Source organism: Gekko japonicus, unplaced genomic scaffold (assembly GCF_001447785.1).
Source record: "Gekko japonicus isolate JY-2015 unplaced genomic scaffold, Gekko_japonicus_V1.1 scaffold1630, whole genome shotgun sequence".
In the NCBI taxonomy this organism is placed as follows: domain Eukaryota; kingdom Metazoa; phylum Chordata; class Lepidosauria; order Squamata; family Gekkonidae; genus Gekko; species Gekko japonicus.
The window spans coordinates 333,463-350,741 of NW_015174889.1; the positions used below are offsets into that span (position 1 = coordinate 333,463).

General features: G+C 48.3%; 1 protein-coding gene across 1 annotated transcript in view; it reads left to right on the top strand.

The window, feature by feature from the left end:
* TANC2 (tetratricopeptide repeat, ankyrin repeat and coiled-coil containing 2) overlaps window positions 1–17,279 on the top strand; it is a 378,694-nt gene that overhangs the window by 307,089 nt on the left and 54,326 nt on the right. The window contains exons 19-21 of the mRNA XM_015424928.1: window positions 1,514–1,750; window positions 8,239–8,424; window positions 11,989–12,082. Coding sequence (XP_015280414.1) covers window positions 1,514–1,750; window positions 8,239–8,424; window positions 11,989–12,082 — 517 coding nt within the window. The remainder of the gene's footprint in view (window positions 1–1,513; window positions 1,751–8,238; window positions 8,425–11,988; window positions 12,083–17,279) is intronic.

Here is a 17,279-nt window from a genome sequence, read left to right on the forward strand (position 1 = left end):
GGGCACACCAGGGTGACCTGTGAGCAATGCTCCCTCAAAGCCGTGGAATCTTGTGAGCAAAAATTCCACCTTGTGAGCTCCTGGCATTAAAGTTGTGAGTGAGCATTTTGGCTACTGCATAAATTAGTTTGCTCTGGAGCCATCCTTCCTGAGCTAGGACAAAAATGTGTGAGCTGGAGGCTTAAAAACTGTGAGCTTCCGTCTGTTCAGCTTTTTCAGAGGGCAAGTGATTCAACTGTACATCTGAATGATACAATTACACCTGATGCAAATAAATATCCAGGAAAGCATCCTCTGCATTTCGGCATGAGTCACTGGTGAGGGCATCTCTCACTCCAAACGGAAGGAAAACAAATCTGAACAGTGTTACAGGGGATGGACATTTGGGTGGAAAGACAGTTTCATCTGCTCTCTGTAGCCTGTGCTCAGGAAAACAAGATGAGAATCCTGAAACCTCCAAAATGTTAGCATTAGTATAGATAGCTGTATAGCAGTATCGTGTAGAGAGACAGTGTGGTGTAGATGTCAGCTAGCTGCCATTTTATGTTGCTTCTGTCCTTCCGTTCCCGCTTGCTCGCAGCTCAGCAGCTTTGCGTAAACATTGCCTCGGAGACCGTGGGAGCGGGCTGGGCTAGACAGCGTTATCAGTCTGGCCTTGTAAGGATGGGAGGGCTTGCGGTCCACCACTGGTGTGAATCTTTCTGCTCTCAGGGGCCCTGCGAGTCTCCCACTCATTATGTAACTTCCCGCCGGGAGAATTTCCGCGTGTGCGCGCTCAAAGTTCATTTGCTTAGCTATTCGCCTCGTCTGGCTATATGTACGGATGGTCCCGCCCTATAGTTATTCCTAACAATAATCCTGTGGATATGGTACCGGTTTTGTACTCTAATAAAGCATAATGCGTCTCAGGAAACGTGTGTGAAGAGTTACTTGCTGTGGAACCTGACAGTAGCAGTTAGAGTGTTGGAGTAAGATTTAGGAAGTTCGAATCCCACTTCACCATGAAAGCTGGGTTGGGTCCCCATCGGTGAGAAAGGGCGGGATGGAGGAAGTCAGGAAATAACGAGCCCAGTCCTTCAAATGGTACGGTCCAAAGCTGTGCTGTGCTCGCAGTGTGAGCTTCGCCCACTGGTACTGTTCCCCTTCAGTGTAGTGAACATCAAGGCCCTGAATCCTAGAAAGGAGCTGCCCCTCCACACTCTGCTTTGGGCAGCAGCCCTGGCAGGTGACCCTTAGCTCAGCTGCACCTGGCCAGGCAAGGTGAGAAGGGCCTGCCCCAGTCCTTCTTCCCCAGCACCTCAGAGGTGGCGCTCTCCTCACACTGGAAGCATGCCTGGAACACCTTGGGAAATGCGGTGCAGATACTTCCGTGCCGGAGCTTAATTACGAATCCAGATGGCGGGGAGGTAGTGATTCTGCCTCTAGCTTTAGTTCAGGAAAAATGTGGGCCTCAGCTACTAGAATGTTTGGAAATGCTCCTCTGTCCTGTTCCCCTTTCTCTCCTGCTGTTTAGGTCAGTCGGCTGCTGATTTTGGGAGGTGCCAACGTCAATTACAGGACAGAGGTGCTGAACAATGCCCCAATTTTGTGCGTCCAGTCACATCTGGGCTACACTGAAATGGTGGCTCTGCTGCTGGAGTTTGGAGCTAACGTCGATGCCTCTTCCGAAAGTGGCCTGACGCCCCTGGGTTACGCAGCTGCTGCTGGCTATCTAAGCATCGTGGTGCTCTTGTGCAAGAAACGAGCAAAGGTGAGAAAGGGGGCTGAGCCCCTCCCTGTCGGACGCCTGCTTGTGGCCCAGGCTTCTGAAGTATTTACTGTGATTCGGCGGGGAACACAGACGTCTTCGCAGGATCATTCCCGCGGGGACAACAGACACGCCGCACCATGCCGTTGCCAGGAAGTGACGCCAGGCGATGCTCTAGCAATGGGGCTGGAAACTCGATGGTACCATCAAGTTTTCAGCCCCATTGCCAGAGCGTCGCCCAGTGTCACTTCCTGGTGACGGCATGGTGCGTTACAGGGAGGAATGGTCCAGCCGGGGAGCATGTTTCCCCCGCCGGATTGCGGTAAGTACTTGGGAACCCTATTGTGGCCTTTAGTGGTGGAGCACCCTGGGTTGAACCCTTCCTGAGGGATTTCAGCACAGAAAAGAAAGGGTTGTTTAGGGTTGCAGCTTTGCACATGCCTCTAACTTGGGCCTCAGACTTCCAGAGAAAGAGGTGGGTTGAAAAAAGACAGGCATTCTAAATCGTGAATCCAGATTCAGGGTAGAGCAGGGCTCCAATCAGATGTCGCAGTAAACCATGCTTTGTAAATGATCGTTCGATTACACTCCAGTTTTGCTGCAATGTCCAAATGTAGGCTGTCCAACGAACTATATTGATTAGTGGCTGCTAAACCCATATTCTCAGACATAGTTTGTACCTGGTTTGTTAACTACAATTAAACAGATGTTGAAATATGGTACCTAGAGGAGGAAAAAGCCTCCTGAGGCAAAATGAGCAAGGCCTCTGAAAGGGAAGTCCTGTCTCACCAACCTGTTGGGAGTTCTTTGAGAAAGGGAGCAAGCATACAGTTAATCGTGACCTGGTAGATGTTATAAACTTGGACTTTCAAAAGGCTTTTGACAAGGTGCCTTACCAAAGATTTCTGATAATATTCAGACCCCTGAAGATAAGGTCTTGGCCTCTACGCCTCGTTCGCTGCCGCCGCCACCACAGCAACTGGTTAAGCACTGTGAGAAACAGAAGAGGAACAGTCAGAAGCTGTCCTGACCTATCCTCAGTGTCATAGGAAAACTCCTCAGAGGAAGAGAAAGACTCCTCAAGGGAGATGTGCCGTCCTTGCACTGACGGATCATTACATCCCAAAGCCTCCAGTGAAAGACCTCTTTGCCTTGTCTATCACAACATGCTTCCACTCAAGAGCCAGTGGAACAAGCAGGGAAAGGACCCCTGTGAATGGCCCATCACCAGGGCTATTTTTGGGCAGGAACGCACAGGAACGGAGTTCCGGCTGGCTCCTGAGTTGGCCACGCCCAGCAGGAGCTCATTAGCATAACAGGCCACACCCAACAGCAGGAACTCATTAAGATTGGCTACGTTAGGGGTGTGTGGCCTAACATGCAAAGGAGTTCCTGCTACAAGAAAAGCCCTGGGGTTTCACAACAAAGTAAACAGAATAAGAAGCAAAAGGTGGGTGTGGCTGGATGACCACATTTCTGGTAACATGGGGGTGTGGCCTAATATGCTAATGAGCTGTGCTGTCAGGGGTGTATATGCTAATGAGTTTCTGCTGTTGGGTGTGGCCTACTATGCTAATAAGTTCCTGCTGGGCTTTTTCTACCAAAAAGAGCCCTGCCCATCACCCTCCAGTACCCCCTGATTCTCCCAGGAAGGAAGGAAGGAAGGAAGTAGAGAACTAGACCAGGCGAAGAAGTACTTACCCAGTATCTCAAGGCATCTCACACCACACGCTCCTGCGGGAGGAGGAGCTTTGCAGGCTTCAACGCTTACTCCAGGAAGGGGTGGGTTTATCAGATGCCTCTGTAAGCCTTCAGTTGAGATCCAAAGAAAGCTCCAAAGACAACTTGCTGAGGCCTGGATTGAGAGAGTATTGAAAAATGGTACATGAAATTATTTATGAAATAATGAATATAGATGTTGTACTAATGCCAGAAACGTATTTATTGAATATAATTTCAAAAGATTACACAAAACAAGATATATATTTATTGGTATATATTATAACGGCGGCGAGAATATTAGTGGCAAAAAATTGGAAGACAGATAAAATACCCTCAAAAGAGGACTTAATAATAAAGCTCTTAGAGCTAGCACAAATGGATTACTTGAGTTTATTATTGCAAGGTAAAGATGATAAATTGCAAAATAAAAGATGGCTAAGGGTATGGATAAAACAGGTACAGTTTATTAAATAAATACAATGTTAATTATTTGTATAAGACATGTTACTTGATTCAACTTGATTCAACAACTCTAAAAATTTATGTAATCTAAGGAATGTTTGTATTTTTGGTGGAAAATATGGAAAATAAATGGGGGGGGGAAGAGAGAGAGTGTGGTTTCAGAGCAGTTCCACATCACCAGCATCATCATCATATCATCATCATCATCTATATACATTAGTATATATATACATTAGTATATAGCCAAGTCAGTCAGATTTTAAGATACTGAAATCTGGTGACTGGAACTATGAATGGGAAAGACAGATCTTTCCACAAACCTGAAAAGGGACCTAGGGTTGCAGGAAAATGTGAAATCTAAAACAAAACCTTTTTAAAAAAAAAACCTCAAAAAACGATAAAAGGAATGCCTGTCGCTTTAAGCAACCAATTCCCTCAGTGGCTGTTGCTAGGAAACCACAGTGTTCTGGGCTGTGTTTCTGTAAGTAAAAAAGGCATGGGGGGAAAGGGCAGGGCTATTTCCAGGTCTATTGTGGCCTTTGAGGGAGGATTCATCAGGACAAGGCCTGACTAGAGTTGCCCGCTCCAGGTTGGGAAATTCCTGGAGATTTTGTGGTGGAGCCTGAGGAGGGCGGGGTTTGGGGAGGCAGGAGGCCACAGCCTAATATAGTGCCGTAGTGTCCTCCCCACAAAGGATGCATTTTCTCCAAGGGGGACAGATCTCTGTTGTCTTGAATTCTGTTGTAATTCTGGGAGATCCTCAGGTTCCACCTGGAGGTTGGCAACTCTAGGCATGGCAGCAACCTCTGGGTGAATTAATACTACCCGATTTGCATTACTCAACTAGGTCTGGCTGTTTGCTGTTGTTCAGCAGCAACCGCCCTATGAAAGCCAGTGTGATGCAGCAATTAGAGCTTCGGAGAAGGGTCTGGGAGACTCCGCTTCAAATCCCCATCTTGCTGTGGCAGCTCACTGGGTGATTTTGGACCAGTCATGTACTTTCAGCCTAGCCAACCTCACAGGGTTGTTGTGCAGATAAAAAGGAGGAGAGGAGAATACCGTAAACTGCGTCGGTCCTCACTGTAGGAAAAAGTGGGGTATAAATAAATAAAATAAATAGTAAACATAGCTGAAGATGGGAGGCAGATAAAAGGTAGGTTGGATCCTAAGATCACTCTAGCAACTGCAAGGTTTGTCTCAGTCCTTTTAGCCCTTGCATCCAAGAAATGAGAAATGAGTATTTTCTGCTGCTCAAGATTCATGAATCAACGAGCTTTTAAGGGTAGGAAAGGAAAGGAAAGATAGGTTGGCAAATGGCTGAAAAGGAGAGAATGAGGCAGGACTCATTTTTATTAATTTATCATTATGCATTGCACCAATAAACTAGTGTTTTATGTATTCTATGTACTTTTTGTATTTTTAAATGTGTGTGTGTGTGCGAGCGTTTGAGTGTGTGTACACCTGGAAGTCATGGTCCAATGTTCCCTCTAAGCTGTGGAGTCTTGTGAGCAAAAATTCTACTTTGTGAGCTACTGGCATTAAAGTCGTGAGCGAGCAATTTGCCTACTGCATAAATTAGTTTGCTCTGGAGCCCTTCTTCCTGAGCTGAGACAAAAATGTGTGAGCCAGACGCTAAAAAACTGTGAGCTAGCTCACATTAACTCAGCTTAGAGGGAACACTGGTTGGCACCACTTAGCTGAGCCAGAATTTTCCTACCTAGAGGCTGCTGTGGGGGCAGGGCAGAAAGCTTAAGACAGAAGAGCAGATAAAAGTAGGTTGGCTGTTGGGTGGGAAGGAGATAGGGTTGCCAACTCCAGGTTACGAAATTTGTAGAGATTTGGCAGGTGGAGACTGATGATCATGGAGTTTGAGGAGGGGAAGGACTTCAGTGGGGTATAATGCCATAGACTCCACTGTCTAAAGCAGCCATTTCCTCCATGGTAACTAAGGTTGCTAACCTCCAGGTGAGGGCTGAAGATCACCTTGAATTACAACTGTTCTCTAGATGACAGAGGTCAGTTCCTTTGTAGAAAACGGCTGCTTTGGAGGATGGACTCTGTGTCATTATATACCCTACTGGGGTCTCTTCCCTCCCCAAAACTCACCCTCCCAAGGCTCCATGCCCAAATCGCCAGGAATTTACCCACCTGGAGATGGCAACCCTAGGGAGGAACTGACCCACCTCTGTGGTTGGGAGATATGTTTTAATTCCATGAGATCTCTGGGGCCCGGCCTGGATGTTGGCAACCTTAGAAGGAAGCAGGAAAAAGGGAAAGGCTATGGAAGCTTTCAAGAAGGGGAAAGAGGAAATAATGGGGGAGGGGAAAATGAGATGCCTCCCACAAGTCCTTGCAGATTCCAACTTGCATAATAGGGTTGCCAAGTCTTATCTGCTGTCGGAGCGGGGGACTCCCGTCTTCTTCCTGGAGCGTGCGCATGCTTTGTGCACGTGCAACGCAACCACGTCACCTGGAGGTGACACGACCACGCCGGGCACGCTGGGGGCGGGGCCACGACCATCTGAGGGAAAAACATAGAGTTTTCCCTCGGATGACCGTGGCCCCGCCCCCAGCGTGCCCGGCGTGGTCACGTCACTTACGGGTGACGTGCACGTTGGGTGCTTTGGGGGTGGGGTTCCCCCCGGGGCCCGATCTGCAGGCGGCAGGGAACGGGCGGGGGGACTTGGCAAGCCTATTGCATAATCTAATAGCAAAGTTGGCTAATTCTGAGGATACTTAAATCTGGTGATTGGAACTGTGAATGAACAAGACAGATATTTCTATGAACCTGAAAAATGACCCAGGTTTGTAGAAAAATCTGAAATCTATAAATAAATTAAAAAAATAAAAGTAGTGTAGTGCGTAGAGCTTCCAAATAAGGTCTGGGAGACATACCTTATAGGGTTGCTGTGAGGACAAAAAGGAGGAGAGAAGAATAATTTCAGCTGCTTGGGCAAGAGGCACGAATGACGTCAAGGACAAACATAGCTGGAAAATGGGTGGCAAATAGAAGGTAGGCTGGTGAATAGTGGAGAAGGAGAGAATGAGCCAGGGAAAGGGGAGAGGGCATAGGGGTTACCAGGAAGAAGGAAAGAGGAAACAGTGCATGGAGGAAAGTGGGGTTCCTGCCATGGGTCCTTGAGGGCTCCGTTCCATTGCAAGTGGGCCTGGCCCACTGGCTGGCACCACACAGCTGGGCCTAGGGTTGCCAGCTGCAGGTTGGGAAATTTCTGGAGGTTTGGGGGCAGAGCCGGGAGACGGTGGAGTTTGGGGAGGTGAAGGATCTCAGCAGGGTACAATGCCATACAGTCCACCCTCCAAAGCAGCCATTTCCTCCAAGGGAACTGATCTCTACAGCTTGGAGATCAGTCAGAATTCTGGGGGGTCACTAGCCACCACCTGGAGGTTGCCAACCCTAACTAAGCCACAGCTTCCTAGACAGGCGTGAGAGGAAGCTGAAGACAGGGGCAGATAAAGGTAGGTCAGCTGTTGGGCAGGAAGGAAAGAAGGAAGCAGGAAAAGGGGAGAGGGTATGGGGGCTGCCAGGGAAGGGAAAGAGGAAATAGTGAGGGTAAGGAAAATGAGATGCCCCTTGAAGTCCTCATGCATCCCTTGCTTGTATATTTCTATACTCTCAACAAGATTTTTGAGGCACATTCTATGAATAGAATGTATCCAACCAATAAAATACAATGAAGGGCCAATACAACCAACAGCAGCATTCAAATCAAGCGAAAAACAGCAGCCAGGGAACGTAAATATTACTAAAACTAGTTTAGCAGCAGCCATAAAACTAAATGTAAAAGATTCAAAGGCAAGATAAAGCAGGGAACAGAAAGATAACATCCTATCTAAATCAGACAAAAATACCACATCAACAACTTGTGGAAGTCCAGGTGAACAAGGTGCTGAAAAGCTAGCAAACTTTTTACAGGCTGGAGGACTGCATAAATGAGGTGCCCTCTTACGAGGAGGCTGAGTGAGTGTAGCAGTGGGGTTCCTGGGGTTCCGTCAATCCTTTATCCCGAGGGATTCGTCTCAGGTACTTGTAGCTTCCTCAGTATGTTTTTTAAAAAAGAAAGCCATGATGACATGGCCAGCTATACATGTGAAAGGCCATGTCAGTCATGCTACGTGTGAGTAATTTACTGTGGGCATAAGGAAGAGGACCTCAGTTTCTTCAGAATCAGACATGGGTGGTCTGTCTCTTGCCCAAAGAAGCATAGAGCATGAATGAATGTGACAGTGTTCATAATGAAAGCAATCTGTTGTAATGGTTTTGGGTCGTTTTGTCTCTCTTTGCAAAGGTGGATCACTTGGACAAGAATGGCCAGTGTGCCCTGGTCCACGCAGCTCTCCGAGGCCACCTGGAGGTGGTCAAGTTCTTGATTCAGTGTGACTGGACGATGGCCGGGCAACAGCAGGGGGTGTTCAAGAAGAGCCAGGCCATCCAGCAGGCCCTCATTGCAGCCGCCAGCATGGGATACGCGGAGGTCTGTTGCCATTCGTCGGTTAAGTGTCCTGTAAACTAGCAAAACTCTGAGCCACGAGAGGGTTTTTTAGACGGGGGCGGGTTAGAGGCACGGAGTCACTTAACTGGTCTTCCTCTTCTGATGAGGTCCAGTGCGATACAGAGGAAGGCGTGTGTACAGAATCCGCCTGAGGTTAACCACCACCTCCCTGGTTCACAGGGATCACTGTCCCCACCACATGGTAATTCTCAGGGCCCGCACGGAGACCACTTGATGGGGTAAACGACACCTATACGTATCGGTGGCTAACAAGCGTTGGGCGGCTCACAGGTCTTCTTCATGGTCTCTGCGCTCGAACCTGACCTCAGAAGATATCGGAGCTAGCCTCGGCATTTGGGCGTGCTTTTCTCCCGTGCTCTGGGGAGCAAGCGTTGACTGCGCATGCCTGGAGCGGAGGGGAAAGCGCTCTCCCGCTCAGTTCCTTTTTGACCGCTGCGCCATTCACACCTCACCGTGTGCTCTCCTCATCTGAGCTCCTTGATGTCCGGCCTCTGCTGCTTCTTCATTCCCGTCTTCAGCGCTCTCCTTGGGTTTCTTCTTCTATCGACAAAAACAAAAACAGTTGGTTGTGAGTTGTTTCCCCCTTTTGTCTTCACCCCTCCCCACCAGCCCCCTCAGGGACATGGAAGGAACTGCCTCCTTTAAGAAGTGTCCATGGCTTGCATCTACTTGGCCTGGGGAAAGAACATTGCATGGACTCCTGCGTCCACTGTGCCAAGTTCGTGAGGCAGGCCAGGAAAAACAGGGCTGTGAGGCGTCACGCACACTCCTGCTGGGGTTGTTCCTCTGCCCTGCAATGTCTTCGACTCCACCGTCCCAGGCAGCACCACTTCCCCCACCACCACCACCATCAAGGGGAGATCCGGTGAGATTAGGCGCTCCGACCACTTCAGCCATCAAGGAACACAAGAGAGACAAATTGCCCAAACAGTTGTCAGAATCGATCCCCTCAGACCCGAAATTTTTAAAAAATCAAAACTGACCCCAGCACTGACACGAAGATCTGTTGAACCGTGGGTCATTGGGGTCTCTCAACCTCAACGCCGGCTGCACGCAGAGTCCAGTTGCCCATCGCTGACAAGCGCATCAGCACAGCAACTGTTTCCACTCCAGCGGCCACGGCTGTTCCAACACAGGTCAATACCTCACCTCCAATTCCGTAGGGTGCCCCCGTAACAACTTACCATGACTGTCCAACCTGAGTACCCCTCAGTGCACAGCCACACGCCATCGGCGGAGGCCCTCCCTGGGGACACTCAACACTGAACCCCATGATTGGGTTTGAAAGAACTGCGCCGCTCCTTTGAGGCCCGGGAAGCCACAGCACTGGCCAGGCAGCACTCTGGGAGCCCTTTGGCCTCACGCAGCACCCAATGCCACCGTGCCCTGGGTTCAAGATCACCTTCCTACAGAAGCCTTCGGCACAGCGGCCGCGGAGATCACTTGTTGGACTTGAGAGCACCCTCCCGACATTGATGGCAGTCCTGGCATCAAAGATGACCTACCTCTCATAGAATCACACAGAGCCACCTAGTCCCAACACCCCCTGCTCAGTGCAGGACCAGCCTAGCGCATCCCTGACACAGGGTTTGTCCGGCCGCTGCTTGAAGACTGCCAGGGAGAGGGGGGCTCACCGCCTCCCCAGGCAGCTGACTCCATGGTGGCACGACTCGGACTGTCGAAAAGTTTTTCCAGATTTTTGAGAATGTTTATGTACTTTTAAACTGTCTGCCCTCTCTTGGAGGCTAATTCTTTACAACATGCATGCACACACAGAGATGCCGACTGAGGGGAGGGAAAGGGTGGCACACTAGAACTTGCTATCTGAAGCAACAGCTTGATTTTGCTTCTAGGTGAGAATGTAACAGCAGTGCTGGATTAGATCAAAGGTCTAGCTAGTTCAGTTTGTGTTTCCGACAGTGGCTGCCCAGTTGACTATTAGAAGCCCTCAAGCAGACCATGAAGGCAATAGGTAAAGGTAAAGGTTCCCTTGCTCAAAAGCCAGTCCGGTCCGACTCTAGGGTTGCGGGGCTCATCTCTGTTTCAAAGCCGAAGAGTCAGCACTGTCCGAAGACGTTTCCATGGTCACGTGGCCGGCATGACTAAACACCAAGGTGCACGGAACGCTGTTCCCTTCCCACCGAAGTGGTCCCTATTAACTACCTGCAATTTCTTGCTTTCGAACTGCTAGGTCGGCAGGAGCTGGAACTAGAGATGGGAGCTCACTCCAGTTTTAGTTTATTGTCTTAGCCATTGGCCATAACAACACAAAATAAAGCAAAATACAACAAACATTATACATCAAAGTGGGATAAACCCTTCAATAACTTTCAGTAAGGCCTAGACTCACTCCGTCATGCGACACACTCGGGTCTCGAACTGCTGAACTACCGACCTTCCACAACCTGCAGTTCTGCGTCTCCACCCCTTGAGCCACCGCAGCTCCTATGAAGGCAATAGCTCTCCCTTATTGTTTAGCCCCAGCAACAAGCATTCACAGGTATACTGCCTCTAACCATGGAAGGTTTTTAAGCTCTCCTAGATAATAATGCTGATAGTCCTATTCTCCAGGAGGGACTAAACTTGAGCCTCAAGACGGCAACCCTTCAAAAGCAGATAGTGGCCGTAGTATCTGTCCTCCGACAGGTAGACATCATCAACTTATCATAGAATCATAGAAAAACATAGTTGGAAGGGGCCTTACAGGCCATCTGGCCCATTATGTAGCTTAAGCTTGCTAATCATCCAGGTGTGAGACTGCACAGAGACCACGAAGAAGATAAACAGGTCGCTTACCTGTAACTGATCTTAAAGTGGCCGTCTGTGTGGTCACACATGCCCGCCCATCCTTCCCCACTGCTGGCATCTCTCAGTCACTTACCTTAAGTTGTGAGGACTTACCAGCAGTGGTTTGAAGAAACTGAGGGGGAGGGTGCTTTCTCCTCAGCTCCAGGCATGCACAGTCAACGCCTGCTCCCCAAAGCACAGGAGAAGAGCATGCCAAAATGTTGAGGCCTAGCTCTGATATCCTCTGAGGTCAGGTTCGAGCACAGGCGCCAAACGGAGGTGTGTGACTGCACAGATGACCACTCAAAGACCATCAGTTACACGTAAGCAACTTGTTTTTCTGAATCTTGTTGGATGTGGGTAGGCCAGAGGGCTGAATGTATAACAGACCACTCTAGAAGATTCGATTCAACGTGGATCTTATTGCAGTGATTTCTTAAGAGAGAATAGATTAAGTTAATAATGCACTATCTGAGCCTTTTGTCATACTATTTTTGTATGCTCATATCCTGTGGTTGTGTTTATAAAAACTTGTTTTGCACAGTTGTTTCCAAAAACAAAAGCGTATGCATGCGTTCTTTGCAAAGACAGAGAAAATAATTATTATGTTGGGAAGAACAGGGAATTTGTTGACTGTTTCTCCCCTCTTGTTAGTTCAGAGCAACTCGTTTCAAATGTTAGCTGCAAATTCCTAGCATGTGGGGTGGTTTCTGAACTGACACGTTTCTTTGTTTTTAGATTGTCTCCTACTTGCTTGATCTTCCAGAAAAAGACGAGGAGGAAGTGGAGCGTGCACAAATCAACAGCTTTGACAGTCTTTGGGGAGAGACAGGTAAATTCTCCAGACCCGGTGCACTTCCCCTCGAAGGTACTGAATACTTGATTGCTGTATGGAAAGCAGTGGGCTTGGGCCTTCAGGATATTCAGTACAACTTCCGATTTCCTCTTTTTCCAGGGTGCTTCTTGCTGCTGTTCATTCTAGGAAGTCAAAGATTACATAGAGTAGTCAGTAAAGGTGTTCAGGGTTAAAAAATTGTTTTAATTCTCTATTGGAAGATTGCGAAGGGCACGCTTATAAATTATCATCGTTAAATATCAGGAGTATTGTCACGAAACCAGAAAATCATTCTGGAAATATTGGAAATACTCCCAATATTTAATTTAAAAAGAGCATGCCCCTTCCCCACACAGAATAAAAATGGGGAGGAAGGCAGACTAAGGGGAAATGCCCACCTTACAGCTGAGAGTTGGGTCTTGGCTTTTTACATACATACATACAAATTCAATTTCTATACCGCTCAATCCCGAAGGCTCTGAGCGGTTTACAAGGGCATATTACACTTTCCTAACTAGGGCCACACACAATGTATATAGGGGAAGATGAGTGCCTACCAGGCATCCCGCCGGCTTGTTGTTGTTCTCTCTTCTTCTTGCGGCTTCCTCATGGTGGTTTCTGTCTTGGCGCAGCTCCGCAGCGGCTCCTTCTGGGGTAGTTCCCACAGTCCGCGACTCTGCGACGCCTGCTGCAATTGGCCTCTGTCCGATTGGCTCCGGCCATGCTGCGTCGCTAAATTTTAGAGGGGCATTGTTTTGTATGTGGGTAGACCAGGCCTCCCCACTCCCTGCTTCCTAGCTGCTGCTGATGTCCCCAACATGACTTCCATTTCCCATGTTATCAAGAGTGATATCACTGGAATCGGGAGTTGTGTAAGGCAGACAGCAAGTGGTATTGGATGTTGCCCACTCAACTAAATATCGGGCATCTAATGAGATCAGTAATATGCAACTGTACATCCTTAGACAGTGGGTTAGAGAGTGCCAGTTTAGCCCTGGAAAAACAAAGTCCCTATGCAACCCAAAGCATCAGAAGGCTAGAACTCCAGTGGGTGTGTGAGCTGTCTGTCTTATCATCTGCACAACCAAAACTGACAAGGTCAGGGCACCAGAGAATTTGCTCCTGTCTGTTAGAACAGGTGGAGTCGGCCGCCCATATATTACTCCATTGTCCTATGTATGATGAAGAGAGACAGCAGCTGCTGATACCCCTTCTCGCACGTTTTAAACCCCTGGCTAATTATCTTACATATGCCGAGGAATGCTTGATGAAGTTCTTACTGGCTGATACTTATGATTCTGTCACACGCAATGTTGCTAAATATTGTTACTTGGTAATTAAAAAGCGCAATGTACTGTAACTCAAGCCATTAATGATGGAATTGACCGGTGTGGTATTTTAGGAATTAAGCTTGTAAGGTTCTTATGTTGTAGACTCTGTGTTTAATATTTTGGTTCATTTTGCTGGTCTTATGACTGTTCTTAATAAACTTACTTACGACAAGGTCAGGGGTCTCCAGCTGTCTGAGGGAGGGGCTGTGGTTCAGTGGCAGAGCCTCTGCTTGGCACGCGGAAGGTCCCAGGTTCAATCCCCGGCAGCATCTCCAGTTGAAAGATCCAGGCAGCAAGGCAGGAGGTGATGTGAAAGACCTCCACCTGAGACCCTGGAGAGCTGCTGCCAGTCTGAGTAGACAATACTGACCTCAGTGGACTCAGTATAAGGCAGCTTCATGTGTCCATTATCACTTTTGGCGTCTGAGTTGTGTTATGGGCCTGTCTGTTCTGCTCTTGAGTAAATAAAATTCCCTGTCCTGAGCCAAACAACATTTCTAAGGAGCAGGGGTCATTTCGTAGAAAAAGAGGTGCAGGAGCTCATTAGCATAACTCATTTGCATAACTCATTTGCATATGCCACACCCCTTGACATCACTGGAAGTGTGTCAGAAGGCAACACCCACCGCTCAGGCTCCACTGGACTGTATTGGATTGCTAGCTATGGGGGGGGGACATGCAGATCTGTCCACACAGAGGAGGGAGAGCTTGTACCTGAAGGCGGGCCGGGGGGAGGGAGGGCTCTGCAACTTATCTGGCTGCTTCTTGCTCCTTGTGGCCCAACTGAGGGCTGCTGGGAGCAGGGGGTGGGGCTTGTTGCATGTGCCCGCCCCCTGGGCTCTTTACCGCCGGAGCTCCGCTCCTGTGTGCTCCTGCAGGAAATGACCCCTGCTAAGGAGTACCTTGAAGCCCTCCTCCCCTCCCCATTCCACCACAGATGAGGAGTATTTTTACTTGATATTCCTTCAAGGGTCTAGTGATGAGTGCCCAGCTTACTCTCAGGCTCATGGCGATAAAAGCCCGGCTGACTTCAGCCACTTCAGTGTCATGCAAGATCCAACCTCTGGCAATCCTGACTCTCACAGGCCAGATGACCCAGGGATTGGGAACTTGGAGTTGACCCTAACCCTTAGGATGGGCCTTGAGAAAAAAAATGGTTCTAGGAGCCAGCCCAAAAACGTAGGAGTCAGGTTCACATTTCAGCCATCAGGGTTCTGTATTTTAATGACCATATCTTCTAGTTGTTGCTACCACAAAACCTAATCCTAACCTCTTCACAGTTTCTCATAATGTTAAGTGTTGTAATCTATGTATATAAAAGAAAGTCCCCTCACTGTAAAATCAACGCCCAGGCCAAACTGCTGGACCTACAGATACCGAATTCGGGGAGAGCGCTCTTACCGTGACGTAGATGCTCACTAAGAAGGGATTTTTAGAAATTCAACCCCTAAGGGGGTCAAAAGGGGTAAAATGTGTTCCCCCCATTGATTCCTATGTGGCTCCCAGGCTGCTGCCTCCTTGCACCCCCCCCCACTCTAATTGGTCAGCTGCAGAGCTCAGTGTTCTGAGGTTAAAAAAAAACAGTTACAGGGGACTGCAGTGAGCTAATGACAGTGGAGGAAGTCGGGAGGGGCCACCCGCCTGTGAGGTGAAGTAGAGTTGCTGCCCCAGCCACTCTCTGATGGCTTCCAACACACTTCCCCCACCACCTACACCTAACAGGCAGTTGTCTGTCAGGTGCAGCAGTGGTTGCAGGGTGCTTAAAGCCACGAGGGAGCGTGCCCCAGCAGTAAGGCCTTAGTGATCCTGACGAGGGAGCGTGCCCAGCAGTAACGCCTTAGTTATCCTGCCAGCCCCACCTCCACAGTGGCTCCCCTCCTCCCCTTCCTACACTGGACAGTCCACCACATCACCACTCCCTCACACCAACTCCCCCTCACACCTCTCACCTCTTACTGCCCCCAAGAAAGCTCCTGGCAAACTTCGAGCCAGATACACCAATGCTGCAAGGAGGAGGCAGCTTAGGGATGCGGCAAAGACATTTGTACATAGTACTTCTGCAGCTGCACAAGCCAAGTACCAGCGAGATCACCCTGAGGTGCTCAGAACAACACAGTCTCCATATGAGCAAAACAATCCAGGAACACAAGTAGAGAGGAACGTCACTTTCGTGGAAGGTAGCAGGAGTGGACTTAACAGACGGCTGCTTCTTAAATGGACAGTTCTCTGTGGCCTGCTCCAGAGTGAGCTCACCAAGCAGCCTGGTGATCCCAGCACCTGAGGGCAGAACCACCAATTTGGTCTAGAGAGGTCCTTTGGTAGAGGGGAGGAAAACTTCATTTTTTATACTACAATCTTCTCCACTAGAATTCCTACAACAAATGTCACATTTCAAACTTCACATCATCAGTATTATAACTGGATTTACGGAACGTAAAGACCATAGGAAAGCACGGGTATCAGGCTAGTATATAAATAAATATGGGATAACCCTGCTTGTTACAACAACATAAAGCTCTTAGGCGTATCTAATTTCTCCCCAGTTTCTCATAATTTCGTTATTCCTTTAAACAAACTTAATATTGAAGGCAGTACAGAAAACAACTGGTTCAGAAATTATTCATCATCTCCCACCTTTGTTTGGTATAATGGCAACATATAAACCAGGAATGACAAGAACTTCGCTCACGTGCATTTTTATGTGAAGTTTTGATGTGAAATGATAAGCAATGTTTGTACTTCTGAGGATCACAGAGGGGCACTACAATAAAATAATTGCTGGGAATACTAGGCACCGCAGTGAAACTTCTGGGTGACCTGGCAGTTGGGATTTGTTAAGCTGTGCCTTAAGATACACAATCAGAGGTGAGAATGGGTTCAGAGGACCACTATTGTTTCTCCTATCCTCATTCCAAGAGAAAGAGGGTACCTTCATGGGTCAGTGAGTCTGATTTAGGACAGAAAGGGGCACCCCCCAACACCTGTAAATCAGTGTTGGTCCTGGGCAAGGCAAAGCCAGTCTTATCTTCTAGGATTGGGGAGAACTTGCAATGTATGTTTCCATCTGCAAACAAAACACTGAAGAATCACGCGAGACAACTCTCTTGAGGGTAGAGAAATCAGTCTGCCTCTCCAGGCAGCAGCAGTTTATTTTATCCCCATTCTGCTTCCCCCCTCCCCACCATCCGTGTGCTGGGGTTGAGAGTTCACATAGCTGGGGTCCAGAGTTCGCATTCAGAAAACCAGAGGAGAACAATAACTTTCAGGGGATTTGTCTTAAAGGTGCTTGCATTGGTATAATGATTAACAAGCTAGCTCCACAGGCACTACGGATGTTCAAAGGTCATCGGACTTAGAGCTATGTCTTGTTGATCAGAGTTACTGATCAATATCCAGATATTTACAGAGTCTGGGATATGGGCTGGACTAGGACAGGTGTGCCTTAATCGCTAATCTGGTGCCCACATTCCACACTTTTCTTGTGTTTAAAGCAGATATTGTTCTTCAGAATCTTCTGATTCCTCCTCAAAGGGATCAGAATGAATGTTATAGAGAGAAAGCACTAACGGCCGTGGAGTAGCTGCAGAATAGGCAGTTCGCCTGTTGGGGTTGCAGGACAAGCACCAAGATTGAAATATACAGTATATGAAACACATGACAAGGAAACATAAAACAATGATTACAAGATATTGAATACTTTTTTCAAGCCACCCCCCCAGGTAGACATGATCACAGGGCATTCCATGGCATCTGGTGGGGGCTGGAACAGTTGTGGTTTGTGGTTCACACTGGCGAAAGTTCCTGCCAAAGGAGCAACCATAGCTGTCACAGGTACAATTGGCATGATGAAGCAGATAGTTTGT